This window comes from Moschus berezovskii, chromosome 8 (genome assembly GCF_049115385.1).
Source record: "Moschus berezovskii isolate FMDL1 chromosome 8, NW_MosBer_1.0, whole genome shotgun sequence".
NCBI lineage: Eukaryota > Metazoa > Chordata > Mammalia > Artiodactyla > Moschidae > Moschus > Moschus berezovskii.
Genome location: NC_142467.1, coordinates 95,117,521 through 95,136,138, shown reverse-complemented (window position 1 = coordinate 95,136,138; position 18,618 = coordinate 95,117,521). Strand labels below are relative to the sequence as shown.

The 18,618-nt window shown below is 47.3% G+C and overlaps 1 protein-coding gene across 5 annotated transcripts in view; it reads left to right on the top strand.

Moving 5' to 3' along the window:
- ACER1 (alkaline ceramidase 1) overlaps positions 1–18,618 on the top strand; it is a 36,735-nt gene that overhangs the window by 10,460 nt on the left and 7,657 nt on the right. For 3 of the 5 annotated variants that reach the window (XM_055430204.2, XM_055430206.2, XM_055430209.2), the window contains 5 exons: positions 7,720–7,834; positions 7,914–8,055; positions 9,296–9,433; positions 12,483–12,620; positions 13,085–18,197. In XM_055430204.2, coding sequence (XP_055286179.2) covers positions 7,720–7,834; positions 7,914–8,055; positions 9,296–9,433; positions 12,483–12,620; positions 13,085–13,253 — 702 coding nt within the window. In that variant the 3' untranslated portion in view covers positions 13,254–18,197. Of the gene's footprint in view, positions 1–7,719; positions 7,835–7,913; positions 8,056–9,295; positions 9,434–12,482; positions 12,621–13,084; positions 18,198–18,618 lie in introns of those variants that run through there. The other 2 variants (XM_055430205.2, XM_055430208.2) reach the window with 2 other exon arrangements.

Genomic DNA, 18,618 nt, shown 5'->3' with positions numbered 1-18,618 from the left:
CGAATTAGAGCAAATTCTGGGAGACAGTGAAGGACAGGGGAGCCTGGCGTGCTGCAGTCCATGGGTCGAAGAAAGTCAGAGACAGCGTAGTGACTGAACAGCAATGACAACAATGTCCTTGAGCACACAGACGGTCCTGAAAGGGTGGATGATCGCTGAGCAAATGAGTGAGTGAACTGAGGTGAAGTCACCTTTTGGGGCCGGGACCCAAGCAGTACAGCTCACGAGTGTGAGAGCTCAGGACTGGCCATGATCTCGGGCAGGTGCCTCGCCCAACTCTTGGAGTCTGGGTGGGGCCGGTGATTGGGAAACTTGGGCTCTGATTCTATCAGAGACTCCGGAGCCACTTGGAGCTTATTAGTCACAGGCACCGCCCATCACTGTGTCCTCATTCTACACACTCAAGGACGTTCAGAACCCCTGCCTTCATCCTGCAGGCAGCTGAGCTTGGAGCATCTGTACCAATAATAAGCCTGCTATTAATATCTCCTTCAACAATAACAAGAGCAACGGCAGCCTTTACTATTTCTTGAGTTGAAACCATGTCCCCAGCAAGGTATCTTTTCAATGCCTGGCCTCATGCCCCCCTCATCCCTCGCCAGCAGCCTTCGTGCTACCATTGTTGTCGTTCTTGTCCAGTCCCCATTGTGTCCCAATGTTTGCGACTCCACGGACTGCAGCACACCAGGCTCCTTTGTCCTTCACCATCTCCCGGAGCTTGCTCAAACACATATCCATTGAGTCAATGATGCCATCCAACCATCTCATCCTCTGTTGTCCCCTTCTCCTCCTGCCTTCAGTCTTTCCCAGCATCAGGGTTTTTTCCAATGAGTCAGCTCTTTGCATCAGGTGGCTAAAGTATTAGAGCTTCTGCTTCCGTAGAAGTCCTTCCAATAAATATTCAGGGTTGATTTCCTTTAGGATTGACTCGTTTGATGTCCTTGCTGTCCAAGAGACTCTCAAGAGTTTTCTCCAACACCACAGTTCAAAAGCATCCGTTCTTCAACACTCAGCCTTCTTTATGGTCCAACCCTCACATCTGTACATGACTACTGGAAAAACCATAGCTTTGACTATTCAGACCTTTTTCAGCAAAGTAATATCTCTTCTTTTTAATACACTGTCTAGGTATACAGTAAAATAGGAGAGGATCATCAAAACCTCGACAGCATTGATGATCCTCTCCTATTTTACTGGTGCATGAAAGGGGGACTCAGAGAAATTAGATGACTCATTCAGGAAACAGGGGAGCCCCCCTTTAGTCATCACCAGACATATAATCCTCTTGTTTTTCTTTAAATTAAAAAAAAAGTTTTAATTTATTCGTTTGGCTGTACTGGGTCTTAGTTGTGTCTTGTGAGATCTTTAGCTGTGGCATGTGGGATCAAGTTCCCTGACCAAGGTTGGAACCCGGGCCCCCAGCATTGGGAGCGCAGACTCTTAGCCACTGGACTCCCATCCTATCTTTCAAAGCACGGGGTAAAAGCAAACTTCAGAGCTGTGCAACCTCGGAGAAATCGCTCCACCTCTCTGAGACTTAGGTTCCACATTGCCAAACAGGAACTAGAAAGCCTGGCCTTGATCGGTGTGTGAGGATTAAGAACAATCTGTAAAGTCATGTGCTCAAAAGATTAGAAAGTAACAGTTATAGCTCATTCTATTCAGAACTTTCTAGATGCAGGACCCTCTGCCAAGTATTTTTAGAAATGCATTACTTTTTTGGACTGAGCCGGGTCTTTGTTGCGGTGCCCAGGCCTTCTCTAATGCGCCGTGTGTGGGCATCTCTTGTTGGGGAGCATGGGCTCTAGGTATGTGGGATCAGTTAGCTTGGTGCCACTCAGGCTTAGCTGCCCCTCAGCATGTGGGATCTTCGAGGACCAGGGATTGAACCCACATCCTCTGCATTGGCAGGTGGATTCTTAATCACTGGGCCACCAGGGACGTCCTTGCCAAGTGTTTTCCCGTGTGTGACGGGTAAATCCATTTGAACTGTTTTGAGAGCCGGTCAATAGGTGATCACTCTCCTCATTCACCTTCATTAAGAAACTGTTTAGGTGGCTCAGTGGTGAAGAATTCCCTTGCCAATGCAGGAGACACAGGTTCAATCCCTGATCTGGGAAGATCCCACACGCCTGGGAGCAGTTGAGCCAGTGCACCACAACTATTGAGCCTGAGCTCTAGACCCTGGAAGCCCACATGCCGCAACTACTGAAGCCTGTGCTTGGACCCCTTGCTTTGCAACAAGAGAAGCCACTGCAGTGAGAAGCCCATGCACCACAACTAGAGAAAGAGCCCAGAAGCAGCAACAAAGATCCAGCACAGCCATAAATAAATAAATAAATATTTTATAAAAAACAAGCTGTTTAGTTCCTCTTCAGTTTTTGGCATCAGATGGTATTATGTGCACATCTGAGGTTGTTGATACTTCTCCCATCAGTCTTGATTCCAGCTTGTGATTCATCCAGCCCAGCATTTTGCATGGTGAAATCTGCATAGAGGTTAAACAAGCAGGGTGACAATATACAGTCTTGTCATACTCCTTTCCCAATCTTGAACCAGTCCGTTGTTGCATGTAAGGTTGTGACTATTGCTTCTTGACCCACATACAGGTTTCTCAGGAGATGGGTAAAGTGGTCTGGTATTTCCATCTCTTTAAGAATTTTGCATTTCTTATGATCTACACAAAGGCTTTTGCATTGTCAGTGAAGCAGAAGTAGATATTTTCGGTATTCCCTTGCTTTCTCTATGATCCAACAGATGTTGGCAATTTGATCTCTGATTCCTCTGCCTCTTCTAAACCTAACTTGCACATGTGGAAGTTCTAGGTTCATGTATTGCTGAAACCTAACTCAGAGGATTTTGGCATAACCTTGCTAGTGTGTGAAATGAGTGCAATTGTACAGTTGTTTGAACATCCTTTGGCATTGCCCTTCTTTGGGATTGGAATGAAAACTGACCTTTTCCAGTCCTGTGGCCACTGCTGAGTTTTCCAAATTTGTTGACATACTGAGTGCAGCACTTTAACACCAGCATATTTTAGGATTTAAAATAGCTCACCTAAAGTTCCACCAGCTCCACTAGCTTCGTTCATAGTAATGCTTCCTGAGGCCCACTTGCTTCACACTGTAGGATGTTCCACTTCACACCATCGTGGTTATCTGGGTCATTCATTAAGACTTTTTTGTACTGTATTCTGGCTCCTGAGGTTATAATGGAGAAGGGGGAAGCCTCAATCCCTATTCTCAAGACTAGATGTAGCAGGAGACCCAGATAGTTCTAGAACAGCAAGACGAGGGTCAGGAACATGGGACTGCATGGGACACAAAGGAAGACCACCCTGACCCTGCCTTGTGGACTTAGGAAGGCTGTAGGAAGAAAGCAGTCCCCAGGCTAAATACAGAGTAGTTGGGCTGGTAAAGAGGGCTGCATGGGAGTGAGAGCCTTACAGGCAGTAGGAAGAGTCTGTGCAAACTCCAGGAGGGAAGAAGTAAAGTAAGACTCCTTTGGAGGAGCTGAGCTATTTTTTCCACCCGGACTGTACAGTTGAAGGTGGGGAAAGGTAGTTAGGGAGGGAGTGTGTAAGCCAAGTTAAAGAATCTGGATTTGATATATGGGAATCACAGATGGTTTCTAAGTGGAGGCCTAAGAGTTTGGGAGGCTGGATGGCTCAACATCTTCAGGCATGCTTGGCTTCCCCAAGGGCTGGCGTGTGACTGAAGATGGAGGGGACATCAGACCTGCATGGGGTTTTTGCCCATTCAGTATCCACGCTCCATTTCCCCTTCATCAACCACCTGGTTATGGTCTCGGTGGGATGCTCACTCAAAGGCGTCTCCTCCAAGGATGCGATGTGGCCCGGGCTACACTCGCCAGACATTTTTTAAATTTGGCTGTGTCAGGTCTTGGTGGTAGCATGTGGGATCCTCCGTTGCAGCTCACGGACTCTGCTGTTGTGCTGCATGGGCTCAATGGTTGTGGGACACGGGCTTGGTTGCTGTGTGGCATGTGGGATCTTAGTTTCCCAGTCAGGAACTGAACCTGCTTCCCCTGCATTGCAAGCTGGATTCTTAACCACTGGACCACCAGGGATGTCCCCACCCTCCAGAATTTGAAGTTTGGGCTTGCACAGAAGGACTGAACACAGTTGTTTTCATTCATATGCAAAATTGTCCCCTGGAGAGATTGTCTATTAAAGGGCCAGAGCTATTCTGGTTTCTGGTTTTCTTGTCCTCTGCAATTCCTTTAATTATTGAGCTCCTTGTAATAAATGAATGAATGAACAAATACATGAATAAATAATGTGGTCAATTAAATAAGTAACCACATATGTGCACACACACACACACAATTTATATTTATACTTTAAGTTAACCAGAATCATTTTCTCTTGCTTCCTACGAAAGAACCCTAGCTAATATACCACTGCTGATGGATTCATGGGGCTCAGCCTGTAGAGAGCTACCTTACCACTCTAGGGCATATGTCTGGAAAAGGTAAAAACACGAATTCAAGATGCATGTGCCTCTGTGTTCATAGCAGCATTATTAGAATAGCCAAGACATGCTGCTGCTGCTGCTAAGTTGCGTCAGTCGTGTCCAACTCTGTGCGACCCCATAGACGGCAGCCCAACAGGCTCCTCTGTCCCTGGGATTCTCCAGGCAAGAATACTGGAGTGGGTTGCCATTTCCTTCTCCAAGCCAAGACATGGAGACAGCCTAAATGTCCTTTGACAGATGAATGCATAAAGAAGATGTGGAACATATATACAATGGAATACTACTCAGCCATAAAAACAAATGAAACAGGACTTCCCTGGTGGTCCCCTGGTTAAGAGTCTGCCTACCAATGCAGGGGATGTGGGTTCGACCCCTGATCAGGGAACTAAGATCCCTCATGCCATAGCACAGCTAAGCCCATGTGGGCAACTACTAAAGTCTCCACACACCTAGAGCCTGTGCTCAGCAACAAGAGAAGCCACTGTGACGAGAAGCTTGTGCACTGTATTGAAGAGTAGCCCCTATTCACTGCAACTAGCCCCCATTGCGCACAGCATTGGAGACCCAGCACAGCCATAAATAAATAAAATTTAAAAAAAAGAATGAAACATTGCCATTTGCAGCAGCATGGATGGACCTAGAGATTATCATACTAAGTGAAGTAAGTCAGAGAGAGACAAATATCATGATGTCACTTACATGTGGAATCTAAAAAATAATACAAGTGAATTTATTTACAAAACACTCACAAAGAAAACAAGCTTATGGTTACCAAAGAGGATGGATACACCAGGAGCTTGGGATTAACAGATACAAATTACTATATATAAAATAGATAAATAAAGACCTACTGTATAGCACAGGAAATCACATTCAGAATTTTGTAATTACCTGTAATAGAAAAGAATCTGAAAAAGAATAAATATATGTATAACTGAATCTCTTTGCTGTACACCTGAATTTAACACAACATTTTAAATAAGCTATACTTCAATTAAAAAAAAAAACTAACTTAAGCAAAAACCAAAACAAAGAAACAAACAAGAGGGGGAAAGAGAGAATATTGGAAAGATAGTGAGATGTGTTAAAAAATGGAAAGATGAGTTGTTTTAGGAAGGCTGGGACCCACGGTGGGTCTGCAGGATTCAGCAGATGTACAAACACTATCCTCAAGCTTTCGCTTTTTTTTCCCTCAGCCTTGTCTTCTCATGGGTGGCAAAATGGTTGTCACATCTTAAATATCACAACAAAATCCCAGGGCCTCTGTAGAGAGTTGTCAATAATGCAACTCGATCTTGGTGACTCCCAGGCTTTGTGCCTGCTCCAAGTTTCAAATTCCTAAAAGAGAAAGTCTAATATGCTGCTTTGGCATGGGTATCTATTCCAGTGGGGTAGGGTCTCGTGATATAGATAGGGCAAGTTGGGGAGGAGGGGATCTCTGTGTTTTAGAATAGCTGCTGTGAACTGGGTGGCCCTCCTGGAGATGTATTTGACTTTGTCCATTGATAAACATCAGAGACTTTGGCATGGAAAACAAGGACGTAGGTGGGACCATGGGCTGGGAAACCAGTTTGCCAAGGCTGGGTTCTTAAATGGTGACCTTTGAGCTGATTCCATCATTGTCCCAGGAGAGCTTTGGGTTCTCCTGGAATCAGGAGGGCTCCTGTCTTGGGAACCTGTACAGGTGACCAGGACCTAGGCTAGTAGATGCTGACCTTGTATCAGGTGAATGATTATCCCCATACCCGCCACTGTGCCCTGTATTTTTTTTTTTTTTTAATTTGGCTGCTTCAGGTCTTAGTTGCAGCATGAGGAATCTTTAGTTGTGGCAAGTGGAATCTAGTTCCCTGACCAAGGATAGAACTTGGACCCCCTGCATTGGGAACTCAAGAGTCTTAGCCACTGGACCACTAGAGAAATCCCTGTTCCCTGTATTTCTTTTCTTTTTTAGTACTTATGTATTTGGCTGATTTGAGTCTTAGTTCTGGCATGCAGGATCTTTTGTTGAAGCACATGGACGCTCTAGTTGTGGTGTGTAGGCTCAGTAGATATGGGGTCTTAATTGCATGTGGGATTTGAGTTTCTTGACAAGGAATTGAACCCATGTCCCCTGCATTGCAAGTGAAAGTGTTAATTGCTCAGTCCTGTCTGATTCTTTCACAACTCCATGGACTGTAGCCTGACAGGTTCCTCTGTCCATGGAATTCTCCAGGCAAGAATACTGGAGTGGGTAGCCATTCCCTTCTCCAGGGGATCTTCCCGACCCAGAGGTCGAACCCAGGTCTCCTGTATTGCAGACAGATTCTTTACCAGGGAAACCCCCTGCATTGCAAGGTGGATTCTTAACCACTGGACTGCCAGGGAAGTGCCCTCAGGCTATTTTTTAGAAGTGAGTCACTAGGATATTGCATTGTCTTTCCTTGTTTACAAGGCCAAGGCCAGTTCATGACCATTATATTTGCATTTCTGTCCATAGGAAATAGAGAGCAAACCTCAAGCAACTTCTCAAGAACTGACCTGGAAGTTATATTGAGAGATTCATTTACAGTCCTGTCCCATGGGCTAGAGCAGATCACAAGGCCACAGTGAGCTCCAAGGAAGGCTGGGGGATGTAGTCTTTAGTTGAGTAGTTGAATGCCCAGCTCAAACTTGGGGGATACTGCTGCCGAAAGGAAAATGTTAGTAGATAGTCTTCAGTTCAGTTCAGTTCCGTTGCTCAGTCATGTCCGACTCTGCGACCCCATGAATCACAGCACGCCAGGCCTCTCTGTCCATCACCAACTCCCGGAGTTCACTCAAACTCATGTCCATCGAGTCGGTGATGCCATCCAGCCATCTCATTCTCTGTCGTCCCCTTCTCCTCCCGCCCGCAACCTTTCCCAGCATCAGAGTCTTCTCCAGTGAGTCAACTCTTCTCATGAGGTGGCCAAAGTATTGGAGTTTCAGCTTCAGCATCAGTCCTTCCAACGAACACCCAGGACTGACCTCCTCTAGAATGGTCTTCACCATGTGCACTGAATGAATTAATGAGCCCACAGAGTAATGGATGGAGTAATGGATCTACCAATGAGTGGGTGACTGGTCAGCTGAAAGATGGATAGACCCTGGGTCGGTTCACTGCCTGAAAGATGGCTGCTGACCAGTTGGGTAATGACTGAGGGTGACTGTGCTCAGCCTCTTCTGTCTGGCAACACCTCACCTTGTTTTCCCCTTCCTTCTCCAGTTCAGCAATGTCACCTTCTTCATCTTTGGGCCCCTCATGACTTTTCTGATGCGCCCATATATCCAGAGACGCTCCCGCTACATTTACGTGCTCATCATTCTCTTCACAGTCACAGGTAGGTGGGGACATGGGGACAGTGGGGGTGGGCAAGAGGGACAACACCCCTGACCACCTGCCTTTGTCTCCCCCTCCAGGACTGTTCTCCATGTACTTTCACATGACGCTCAGCTTCCTGGGCCAGATGCTGGATGAGATTGCTATCCTGTGGCTGCTGGCCAGCGGCTACAGCATATGGCTGCCCCGCTGCTATTTCCCCGCCTTCCTAGGGCAGAACAGGTGGGGCAGGGGCCGGCCCTCTGTCAGTTCTACCAGAACCCACCTATCCTCCGGGCACTTTGGAGTCCCTCCCCTCAACAACCCAGGACTTTTTCCTGACCCTGCCTGACCTGACCGGATTTCCAGGCACCCCTCTTCTGAGCATACTTGGAGCCCTGGAAGCCCTCCCCTGGTTGTTGATCAGTCACTCAGTCATTTCTGACTCTTTGTGACCCCAGGGACTGCAGCCCCTCAGGCTTCCCTGACTTTCACCATCTCCTGGGGTTTGCTCAAATTCACGTCCTTTGAGTTGGTGATGCCATCCAGCCTTCTCGTCCTCTGTTGTCCCCTTACCCACCTGCTTATTCTTCCTCTTATCCCACCTGGAGAGTTGAGACCTTCTCCAGAGCCTTTCTGAGCCTACTTTGGGGTCCCAGGCATGTGCATTCTCAGTTGTGTGTGATTCTTTGCAACCCTATGGACTGTAGCCCACCAGGATCCTCTGTCCACAGGATTCTCCAGGCAAGAATACTGGAGTGGGTTGCCATTTTCTTCTCCAGGGCATCCCAGGACCCCATGCCTAAGCTTACCTGGGGCCCAAGACCTCTTCCCTGAGTCTATCACCTGGTCTCTCTGGCATCTTTCATTGGATCTTCTTGGGCCCCCTTTTAGTTGACTTGAGACCCATCTGAATCTCTCTCCTGACCCTATTTGACCCACTTGAGCCTTCCAGGCTGTTGCTGCTCTTTAGTCACTCAGTCGTGTCCAATTCTTTGCGACCTTATGGACTATAGCCCACCAAACTCCTCTATCCATGGGATTCTCCAGGCAAGAATGATGGAGTGGGTTGCCATTTCCTTCTCCAGGGGATATTCCTGACCCAGGGGTGGAACCCGGGTTGCCTGCATTGGCAGGTGGGTTCTTTACCACTGAGCCACTGGGGAAGCCTAAGCCTTCAGGACCTCTCTCCTAATAGTTTCTGGGACCCCTGGTGCTCCTTCCTTAATCCCACCTGGCTCACCTGAGACTCTTACCTGAATTTACCTGGGCCTTGGGACCCTCATCTCACCTTTTTCACTCAGCTCACCTGGGATTCTTAAGACCTTTTTCTGAGCTCAGTCGGGCTTCTCAGAAGCTCTTCCCTTTTCTCATCCATCTCAGCCATAGATTTCCATCTGAGTACCCAAACCCCACAGGAATACCCCTCAGCCACCGTCCCCCTGCCTGCCCCCGCCACAGCTGAGCCCTTCTCTTCCTGCAGGTCCTGGTACATCTCACTGATCATCACCATCACCCTGGTCAGTACCTTCCTGTCCTTCCTGAGGCCCACGATCAATGCATACATCCTAAACATCATCGGCTTGCACATCATCTACATCGTGGTCCAGGAGTATAAGAAGTGGGTGTGACTGCAGGTGCCCAAATTGGTGGCGCCCCTTTCTCTTCCAAGAACTGCCCCCACCCCCCAAAGAAAAACCTCACCATGTTCCCTTCCCCAGGATCGTTCCCCAGCTAGGGGCAGGACCAGGATTTGAAACCTAAGGCAGAGTTTGTCCTTCTCTGAAAACCTCCAAACACACATACAAGTGGAGGGCATTGTATCATAAACCTCCATAAAGCAGCTCCAACAGCATGTTGCCAACCGGCCTTCCTTTTTTCTTCTTCTTGGCCATGTGGCATGTGGGATCTTAGTTCCCCAACCAAGAATGGAACCTGCACCCCTTGCATTGGAAGCTCAGAGTCCTAACCACTGGACCACCTGCATTCTCTATCCCCTAGATTTCGTATAATGTCACCCATTAATTGTTCAGGGTTTCACTCTTCTGATAAAAAATTACGGTTTTGAACCCATGCTAGGTCTTGGCAGGCTAGAGAAGGAACTCCAAAATGGGGCCATTTAAGGAGAGTTGTATAAAAGGGCTGTTTACAAAGGAGAGGGCAGACTGTGGGAACATCACTAGAGATCATTTAGAATCCCTCTGTTAATAACAGTGGGACTCCATGCTCATCAGGAGACCTGGGATGGGGAGTGATAGAAAGGAGTGATTGCAAGAATCTGGAAGGAGAGAGGTAGCAGAGAGAGTCTTCTTGGCCAGAGCTGTGACCTCTAGTTGTTGGTTATAGTCAGCCTGAGCCAATCCCAAAGGGAGGTTGTGTGGGCCAAATCCAGGATAAGGGCCAAATCCTTGTCCTTGGGCTTCCAATTGGGTAAGTCAATGATTTCCAGTTGGGTTGGCCAACAGTTTCCAGTTGGGATGGCCAATGGTTTTCATTTGGGTTGGCCAATGGTTTCCAGTTGGGTAGGTCAATGGTTTCCAGTTGGGTTGACCAATGGGGAGCCCCAGCAAGGAATCAAATGGTGGAGGGAAGGTACTGTTGGAATATTTATTTCCAGGTCCACATAACTCAGCTCCTCCACCCCATACCATGCCACCCCTTGAGGCTCAGGGCTGGGTGGGAAAAGGTAGAGAAGAATCTAGAGAGATGAATGGAAGATGCTTCCTTAGAATAGCATATATAAATAATACCCAGTTTCCACTGACCTTTCCTCAGTTTCCCAAAGATGTCTTCTTGTACTTGGTCTTGTTTAAATCAGAAGACAAACACAGTCCCTCAGGTCTTCCTTCTTTTATAGCAGTCCTTTCCTCCCTCCCGCTTTCTTCATGCCTCTGGCTTGATAACAGAAACTCAAAGATTTTTCCTGTAGTACATCCTGAATTTTGGATTTGGCCAACTGCTTCCTGTGGTGTCTTTCAACCTGTTTCCTTTTTTTTTTTTTTTTCCCCACTGTAAATTAATAGATCTACTCTTAGCTTTAACTTTTTTCCCACTTCATGTGTGGCACTGGGTGCTGCTTGTTCCAGCCCATTAAGACCCGATAATGAGTGGTCGTCCTACATTTATTTAGTGCCATTATGTTTGATCTGTGGATTCAGATGGTGTCATCCAGATCCTTCATTATAAAGTTTTCTACAGACCTTTACCTTAATGATTTCAGCAGCCATTTCATGCTGTCTCCACCCATGATCTCCTTAGAGGGTGCAAAAGAGTGATTTTCAGATTCTATTATTCCTTCTGCATTAATTATCTGGAGTCCATCCATTCAGACAGAAGAATGTTTGCTCATCAACTTTGAAATACAGTTTGGACAGGAAAGACAGGATAGGGCGTCAATTCTTTCCCTTTTAAAAATTAATTTTCAGAGCAATGAGTTGATGCCTTAGCCATCTCTGGTAAGGACCAATGGGAGTTTTTTTTTTTTTTTTAAGCATTATGAACTCATGGACATTTATCTCTGAATTGTTTCAATCCATTGCAGTCACTATGCTATATTTTTAACTTTTTATTTTGAAATAGTTACAGGCTCAGAGCAAGCTGCAAAAATAGTAGAGAGTCCTGTGTACCCTTTACCCAGATTCTCCCTACCTCCCCCAGAGGCAGCATCTTGTGTAATTATGTGTGTGTGTGCATGCTAAGGAAATGGCAACCCACTCCAGTATTCTTGCCTGGAGAATCCCAGGGACAGGGGAGCCTGGTGGGCTTCCGTCTATGGGGTCACACAGAGTCAGACATGACTGAAGTGACTTAGCAGCAGCAGCAGTGCATGCTAAATCACTCAGTCACGTCTGACTCTCTGCAACCCCATGGGCTATAGCCCACCAGATTCCTCTGTCCATGGAATTCTCCCAGGCAAGAATACTGAAGTGGGTTGCCGTTTCCTTCTCCAGGCAATCTTCCCAACCCAGGGATTGAACCTGTGTCTCCTGCATTGGCAGGCAGATTCTTTACCATCTGTACTCAAATTTTACCAGTCCTTAGGTGTGTGGTTTTGTTTTGTTTTGGTGTTCAGACTGTCCCCTTTTAGGCTGGCAGGCAGGGCTTGCACTTTTACCCATGAAGGAGTTATTGCCTCATTAATCTCTCATAAACGCTTTCCCAAGAGACATTGGGTTAGTTCTGCTGTTGGGGAAACACGCATTCTAATCCTGAGTTGTCCCACGACATGGGACACCCTCCCACACACATACACACGTATTCTCAGAGCCACGTAGACATAAATTCTCATGCACCAGCCCACAGGTGCACATACACTTACACCCCAAAGCACAAACAAACAAGGGCTTGTTGGCTGCAGCTTCTGTATTCTGATAAACCTGATTCAGACCCCACATACCGGCTGCGTAAACTTGGGGTGGGGGCTGGGGCATACTTAATCTCACGTGCCTCAGTTTTCTCATCCACAAAATGGGAACAATAGCATTGCTGTGAGGACTCAGTATCTTGTAAGCGATCCTCATGTGTTGGCATGGGTCTGGCCCCTCCCCCACCTTGCCCCCTTGATCTTTCCCTCCTCCGAGCCTCCTCTCCTGGAATGGAGGAATTTCCCATCAGCCCCTTGGGGCTCTGCTAACTGAGTCAGGATCTGATCTCCCTTCTTCCCTCCCTAGGACCAATAATAAGGAGCTCCGGCATCTGATTGAGGTCTCCACGGTTATATGGGCTCTCGCCTTAACTAGCTGGATCAGTGACCGCCTGCTTTGCAGTTTCTGGCAATGGATTAATTTCTCCTACCTGCACAGCATCTGGTAAGCATTTAACCTATGGTCTTGGACTCCAGGGACTTCCCTGGTGGCTTAGACAGTAAAGAATCCACCTGCAATGTGTGAGACCTGGGTTCAATCCCTGGGTCAGGAAGATTCCCTAGAGAAGGGCTTGGCAACCCACTCCAGTATTCTTGCCTGGATAATTCCATGGACAGAGGAGCCTGGCAGGCTACAATCCATGGCATCACAGAGTCAGACATGGCTGAGCAACTAACACTTTCACTTGGGTCCTAGAAGCAGAAAATCTCAGATGCCAGAGCTTGGAGCAGGAGCCTGGGGGAAGCGGGGGCAGGCACAGATACTGGGATGTGTGTGTATGTCTTGGGGTGTGTGGTAAGGAGATCCCTTTTGATGGCCAGGATCCAGGAGAGGTCAGGAGAGGTGGGGCTGGGGCCATCAAGCTGACTGCTGGGGCATCTTTTCCTCCTCTCCACCTTGTCACCCAGGCACGTACTCATCAGCTTCACCTTCCCTTATGGCATGGTCATCCTGGCTGTGGTGGATTCCACATATGAGATGCCGAACAAAACCATCAAAGTCCGCTACTGGCCTCGGGACACTTGGCCCGTGGGGCTGCCCTACGTGGAGATAGATGATGACCACAAGAGCTGCTGAGGTCCACCAGGGCTTCTTGATCACCCAACACCTACACACCACCAAGGACAGCAGCCTGAACTGGGAGACTGAGAGACACTCGCAGTTCTGCCCTCCGGCTCCCTCTCCGCATCATCCTGGTCCTCCGTGCCCCCATACCGAGGCAGGGAATGGACTTCATGACCTCTCTGTGCTGTCATTGATAACCCTGGAGCTCCGCTCCATGACCCGCCCCCATTCTCTTTCAGTTCCTCTTCCAGGTTTGCTGTTTCACACGACCTGGTGGGGATGGATCACTGAGGTGCTACGCTTCTGTGGCAGCCACTGGGAATGACCTTAGGCTGGGGCTTGGTCCCTGGGCGTCTTATAAACAGTGGTGGTCACTGTGAGACACTTCAGACCTGTTTTGGCTGTGCAGCATCCCTGATGCTTGGGAGACTTCCTAGAGAATGGACATGTTTTCTGGTCACCTTACTCTCAAGCATGAGCGCTAGTGGTAAAGAACCCACCTGCCAATGCAGGAGATGTAAAAGACAAGGGTTCGATCCCTGCATCGGGAAGATCCCCCAGAGAAGGAAATGGCAACCCACTCTAGTATTCTTGCCTGGGAAATCCCATGGACAAGAGGAGCCTGGGGGGGCTATAGTCCATGAGGTCTCAAAGAGTTTGAGCATGACTAAAGTGACTTCATGTGCATGCAGAGAACTCAGGGATTCTCACGTGTTCACACGTGCTCCCACGGACTTATGGGGCTGGTAGCATTGGAGCCTCATGGAGGCCTGGACTGGGTGAAATGGGTGCTGTTGGGGCACGGGCATCAGGACAAGAGCTGTGGTGGCTGGTTGCTGTGTGCTGTGCTTAGTCACTTAGTTGTGACCGACTCTTCATGACACCATGGACTGAAGTCCACCAGGCCCCTCTGTCCATGGGATTCTGTCCAGTATTCTTCCCAGGCAAGAATACTGGAGTGGGTTGCCATGTCCTCCTCCAGGGGATCTTCCCAAACCAGGGATTGAACCTAGGTCTCCCACATTGCAGGTGGATTCTTTATTATCTGAGTGACCAGGGAAGCCCATAAATACTGGAGTAGGTAGCCTATCCCTTCTCCAGGGAATCTTCCCAACCCAGGAATCGAACCGGGGTCTCCTGCATTGCAGGCAGATTCTTTAGCGGTTGCTACCAGGGAAGCCCGTGGTGGCTGGTACAGGCTCTCAAAGTGAGAGGAGAGGGGGAGGAGGGTGGTTTCCACAGTGGTTAAGAGCTCAGGGCTTGGAGTCAGGCAGATGTAAATCTGAATCTTGCTCCACCATTTCCTATTTGTATTTTCTGAGGGAAGTGATTTTTTTCCCCCTCTACCTCTGAAGTTCAAGGACCTTGTCTGTAAAGCATTCCTTCCTTCCTTAGATTTCTGTGTAGATAAAACAAGATAACGTATGTAAAGTTCTTAGACTGGGGTCTGGCAAACATCCACCCATCTCCTCATCCTTTATCTATCCATCCATCCATCCATTCTTTTGAACTCTCCATTGAACCATCCATCTATCTGTCCTTTAATTTACTCATCCGATCATTCATTCATTGTTTTACTCTTTTATTGATTATCTGTCTTTTTATTTACCATTTATTTATTAATGTTTCATCGATCCATTCGACCATCCATCCATCCATCTATTCATCCATCCATCCGTATATTTATTATTCATCCTTCCATCATCCATTATTCTTACATCTATTCCTGTATCCAATGTTAACCATCCTTCATCCATCCATCTACTTATCCACTTCACGCATCCATACATTCATCTTTTCACCATCCATTCATCATTATTCTTCCATCCATCCATGTTTTCAACTGTTAACCATCCTTCCTCCATCTATCCACATTGAGCCATCTTTTCACTTATCCATCCAGTTCATTCAATCACGCTTCCGTTCATCTATTTCCTGACCTGTTCATTCCGTCCTTCCTTCAGTCATTCACTCATCTTTTCAACAATTGTATACTGAATTCCTACTATATGTTTGACACGAGTCCTCAGGTACAACAACTGTATCCTGAGTTCCTACTATATGTTTGACAGCTGTCCTCGTACAAGACAACAAAGACATGCAAAATACCTGCCCTAGTGAGGAGGCACACATTAGATAAATATAAAAGAGGCAGTTGCAGTCACGGATGGGTGCTGTGAAAAAGATAAAGCAGGGTGATGCTCTCAAAGATCATGGAGTGGTGGAGCAGCCCTTTCATATGGGTGATCAGTTGGGAAGTGCACTTTCCAGCTGAGCCCTCAGTGAGGAGGGAACCAGCCATACCTAGAACTGGGCAAGACCATTCTGGGCAGAGGGAATCACAGGTGTCATAGAAAAGCATCCACTTCCTACTCCCTTTGTCTCTATCTCTAAATGGATGGCCATGATTTATCCCCAGATTCTGTTTCCTGCTGACCACTCCATGCAGCCTCCTCCTTAGGCATGGAGGCAGTGAGTAGGTAGGAAGGAGGACCAGGGAATCATCCAGTTTGTAATTCTAACTCACCATGGGGCCTTGGCAAGCCCCCATCTCCATCATGGAGGACTCATGGTGGCAAAGGACAAAATGTTCAACTCTGGCTGACTGGAATGACAAAATGATAATCAGCACATATCCTTTTGAAGTTAGAGATCAGACTGCAGGTATGGCTGGATCTAGGCTTTACTGTTGGCTCAGACAGTAAAGAATCTGCCTGCAATGAGGGAGACCCAGGTTTGATCCCGGGGTCAGGAAGATTCCCCCGGAGAAGGGAATGGCAACCCACTCCAGTAATCTTGCCTGGAGAATCCCAAGGACAGAGGAGCCTGGCAGGTGACAGTCCATGGGGATGCAAAGAGTGGGACATGACTGAGTGACTAACACTTTCGGGCTTCAGATGATGTCACCGTGGCTGAGCTTCTCTATCCTGGAGTACCTCATGGGTGGGAAGTGGCTGCAAGCAGCGCCAGGTGTCTAGCCTTCCAAGGTGAGAGGTATACACTGAAGCTCCAAGAACACATGGAAAGATGCTCAACATTATTAGTCTAGTAGGAAAATGCAAATAAAAACCATGAATACCGTTTCACATCCACTAAATTGGCCATAATTTTTTTTTTTTTAAGCCAGGAGGTAAGTGCTGATGAGAACCTGGAGAAACTGGAACCCTTATGGGTTGCTTGTAGGAATGTAAAATGGTACCACAGCAGTGGAAAAGAGTTTACCAGTTCCTTAACAAGTTAAACAGAGTCACCATGTGATCCAGCAATTCCACTCCTAGGCATAGAGACCAAAGAATTGAAAACAGGTATTCTAAGAAATATTTGTACAGAAATGTTCATTGCAGCACCACTTTTTCTTTTTAAAAATTAATTTTATTCAAGTACGGTTGATTTACAATGTTTTGTTAATTTCTGCTATATAGCAAATAATTGTTATATGTATTATTCTCTTTAAAAATTTTTAACTGGAAGATAATTACTTTACCATGTTGTGTTGGTTTCTGCCATACAGCAACTTGAATCAGCCATAAGTATACGTGTGTCCCCTCCCTCTTGAACCCTCCCAGCCCCAACCCTATCTTACCCTTCCAGGTTGTTAGAGTGCATCGGGTTTAGCCCCTGGGTTACGCAGCAACTGTGGTGTTGGAGAAGACTCTTGAGAGTCCCTTGGACTGCAAGGAGATCCAACCAGTCCATTCTAAAGGAGATCAGTCCTGGGTGTTCATTGGAAGGACTGATGCTAAAGCTCAAACTGCAATACTTTGGCCACCTCATGCGACGAGTTGACTCACTGGAAAAGACTCTGATGCTGGGAGGGATTGGGGGCGGGAGGATACGGGGATGACAGAGAATGAGATGGCTGGATGGCATCACCGACTCGATGGACATGAGTTTGGGTGAGCTCCGGGAGTTGGTGATGGACAGGGAGGCCTGGCGTGCTGTGATTCATGGGGTTGCAAAGAGTCGGACATGACTGAGTGACTGAACTGATGCAGCAACTTCCCACCAGCTGCCTGTTTTGCATAGGGTAATGCATGTGTTTCAATGCTCCTCTCTCAATTTGTGCCACCCTTTCCTTCTCCGACTGTGTCCACAAGGCTGTTCTCTATGTCTGTCTCTACTCTGCCCTGCACACAGGTCCATCAGGACTGCCATCTTGCTAGACTCCATAGATATGCATTAATATGCAGTATGTATTTCTCCCTTTGACTTACCTCACTCTGTGTAACAGGCTCTAGGTTCATGCACCTCACTAGAACTGACTATAATTCATCCCCAACATTCAGAAAACAAAGATCATGGCATCTGGTCCCATCGCTTCATGGGAAATAGATGGAAAAACAGTGGAAACAGTGTCAGACTTTATTTTTTGGGGCTCCAAAATCACTGCAGATGCTGATTGCAGCCATGAAATTAAAAGACGCTTGCTCCTTGGAAGGAAAGTTATGACCAACCTAGAGAGTATATTAAAAAGCAGAGACATTACTTTGCCAACCAAGGTCCGTCTAGTCAAGGCAATGGTTTTTCCCGTGGTCATGTATGGATGTGAGAGTTGGACTGTGAGGAAGGCTGATCGCCGAAGAATCGATGCTTTTGAACTGTGGTGTTGGAGAAGACTCTTGAGAGTCCCTTATACTCCAAGGAGATCCAACCAGTCCATTCTAAAGGAGATCAATCCTGGATGTTCATTGGAGGGACTGATGCTAAAGCTGAAACTGCAATACTTTGGCCACCTCATGCGACGAGTTGACTCACTGGAAAAGACTCTGATGCTGGGAAAGGTTGGGGGCAGGAGGAGAAGGGGACGACGGAGAATGAAATGGCTGGATGGCATCACGGACTCTGTGGACATGAGTTTGAGTGTACTCCGGGAGTTGGTGATGGACAGGGAGGCCTGGCGTGCTGTGATTCACGGGGTCGCGGAGAGTCGGACACGACTGAGCGACTGAACTGAACTGAACTTGAACTGAACATTCCATTGTATATATGTACCACAACTTTACTTATTCATCTGTTGATGGACATCTAGGTCGCTTCCATGTTCTAGCTATTGTAAATAGCATTCCGTTCCGTTCCGTTACGTCACTCAGTCGTGTCCGACTCTATGCGACCCAGTGGACTGTAGCCTACCAGGCTTCCCAGTCCATGGGATTCTCCAGGCAAGAATACTGGAGTGGGTTACCGCTTCCTTCTCCAGGGGATCTTCCCGACCCAGGGATCGAACCCGGGTCTCCCGCATTGGAGGCAGACGCTTTAACCTCTGAGCCACCAGGGAAGCCCGTAAATAGCATTACAGCACTGTAATAAGAGCCAAAAGATAAGAACAAAAAGGTGGAAATAACCAAAATGTTAATCAAAGAATAAACAAAAGTATCAT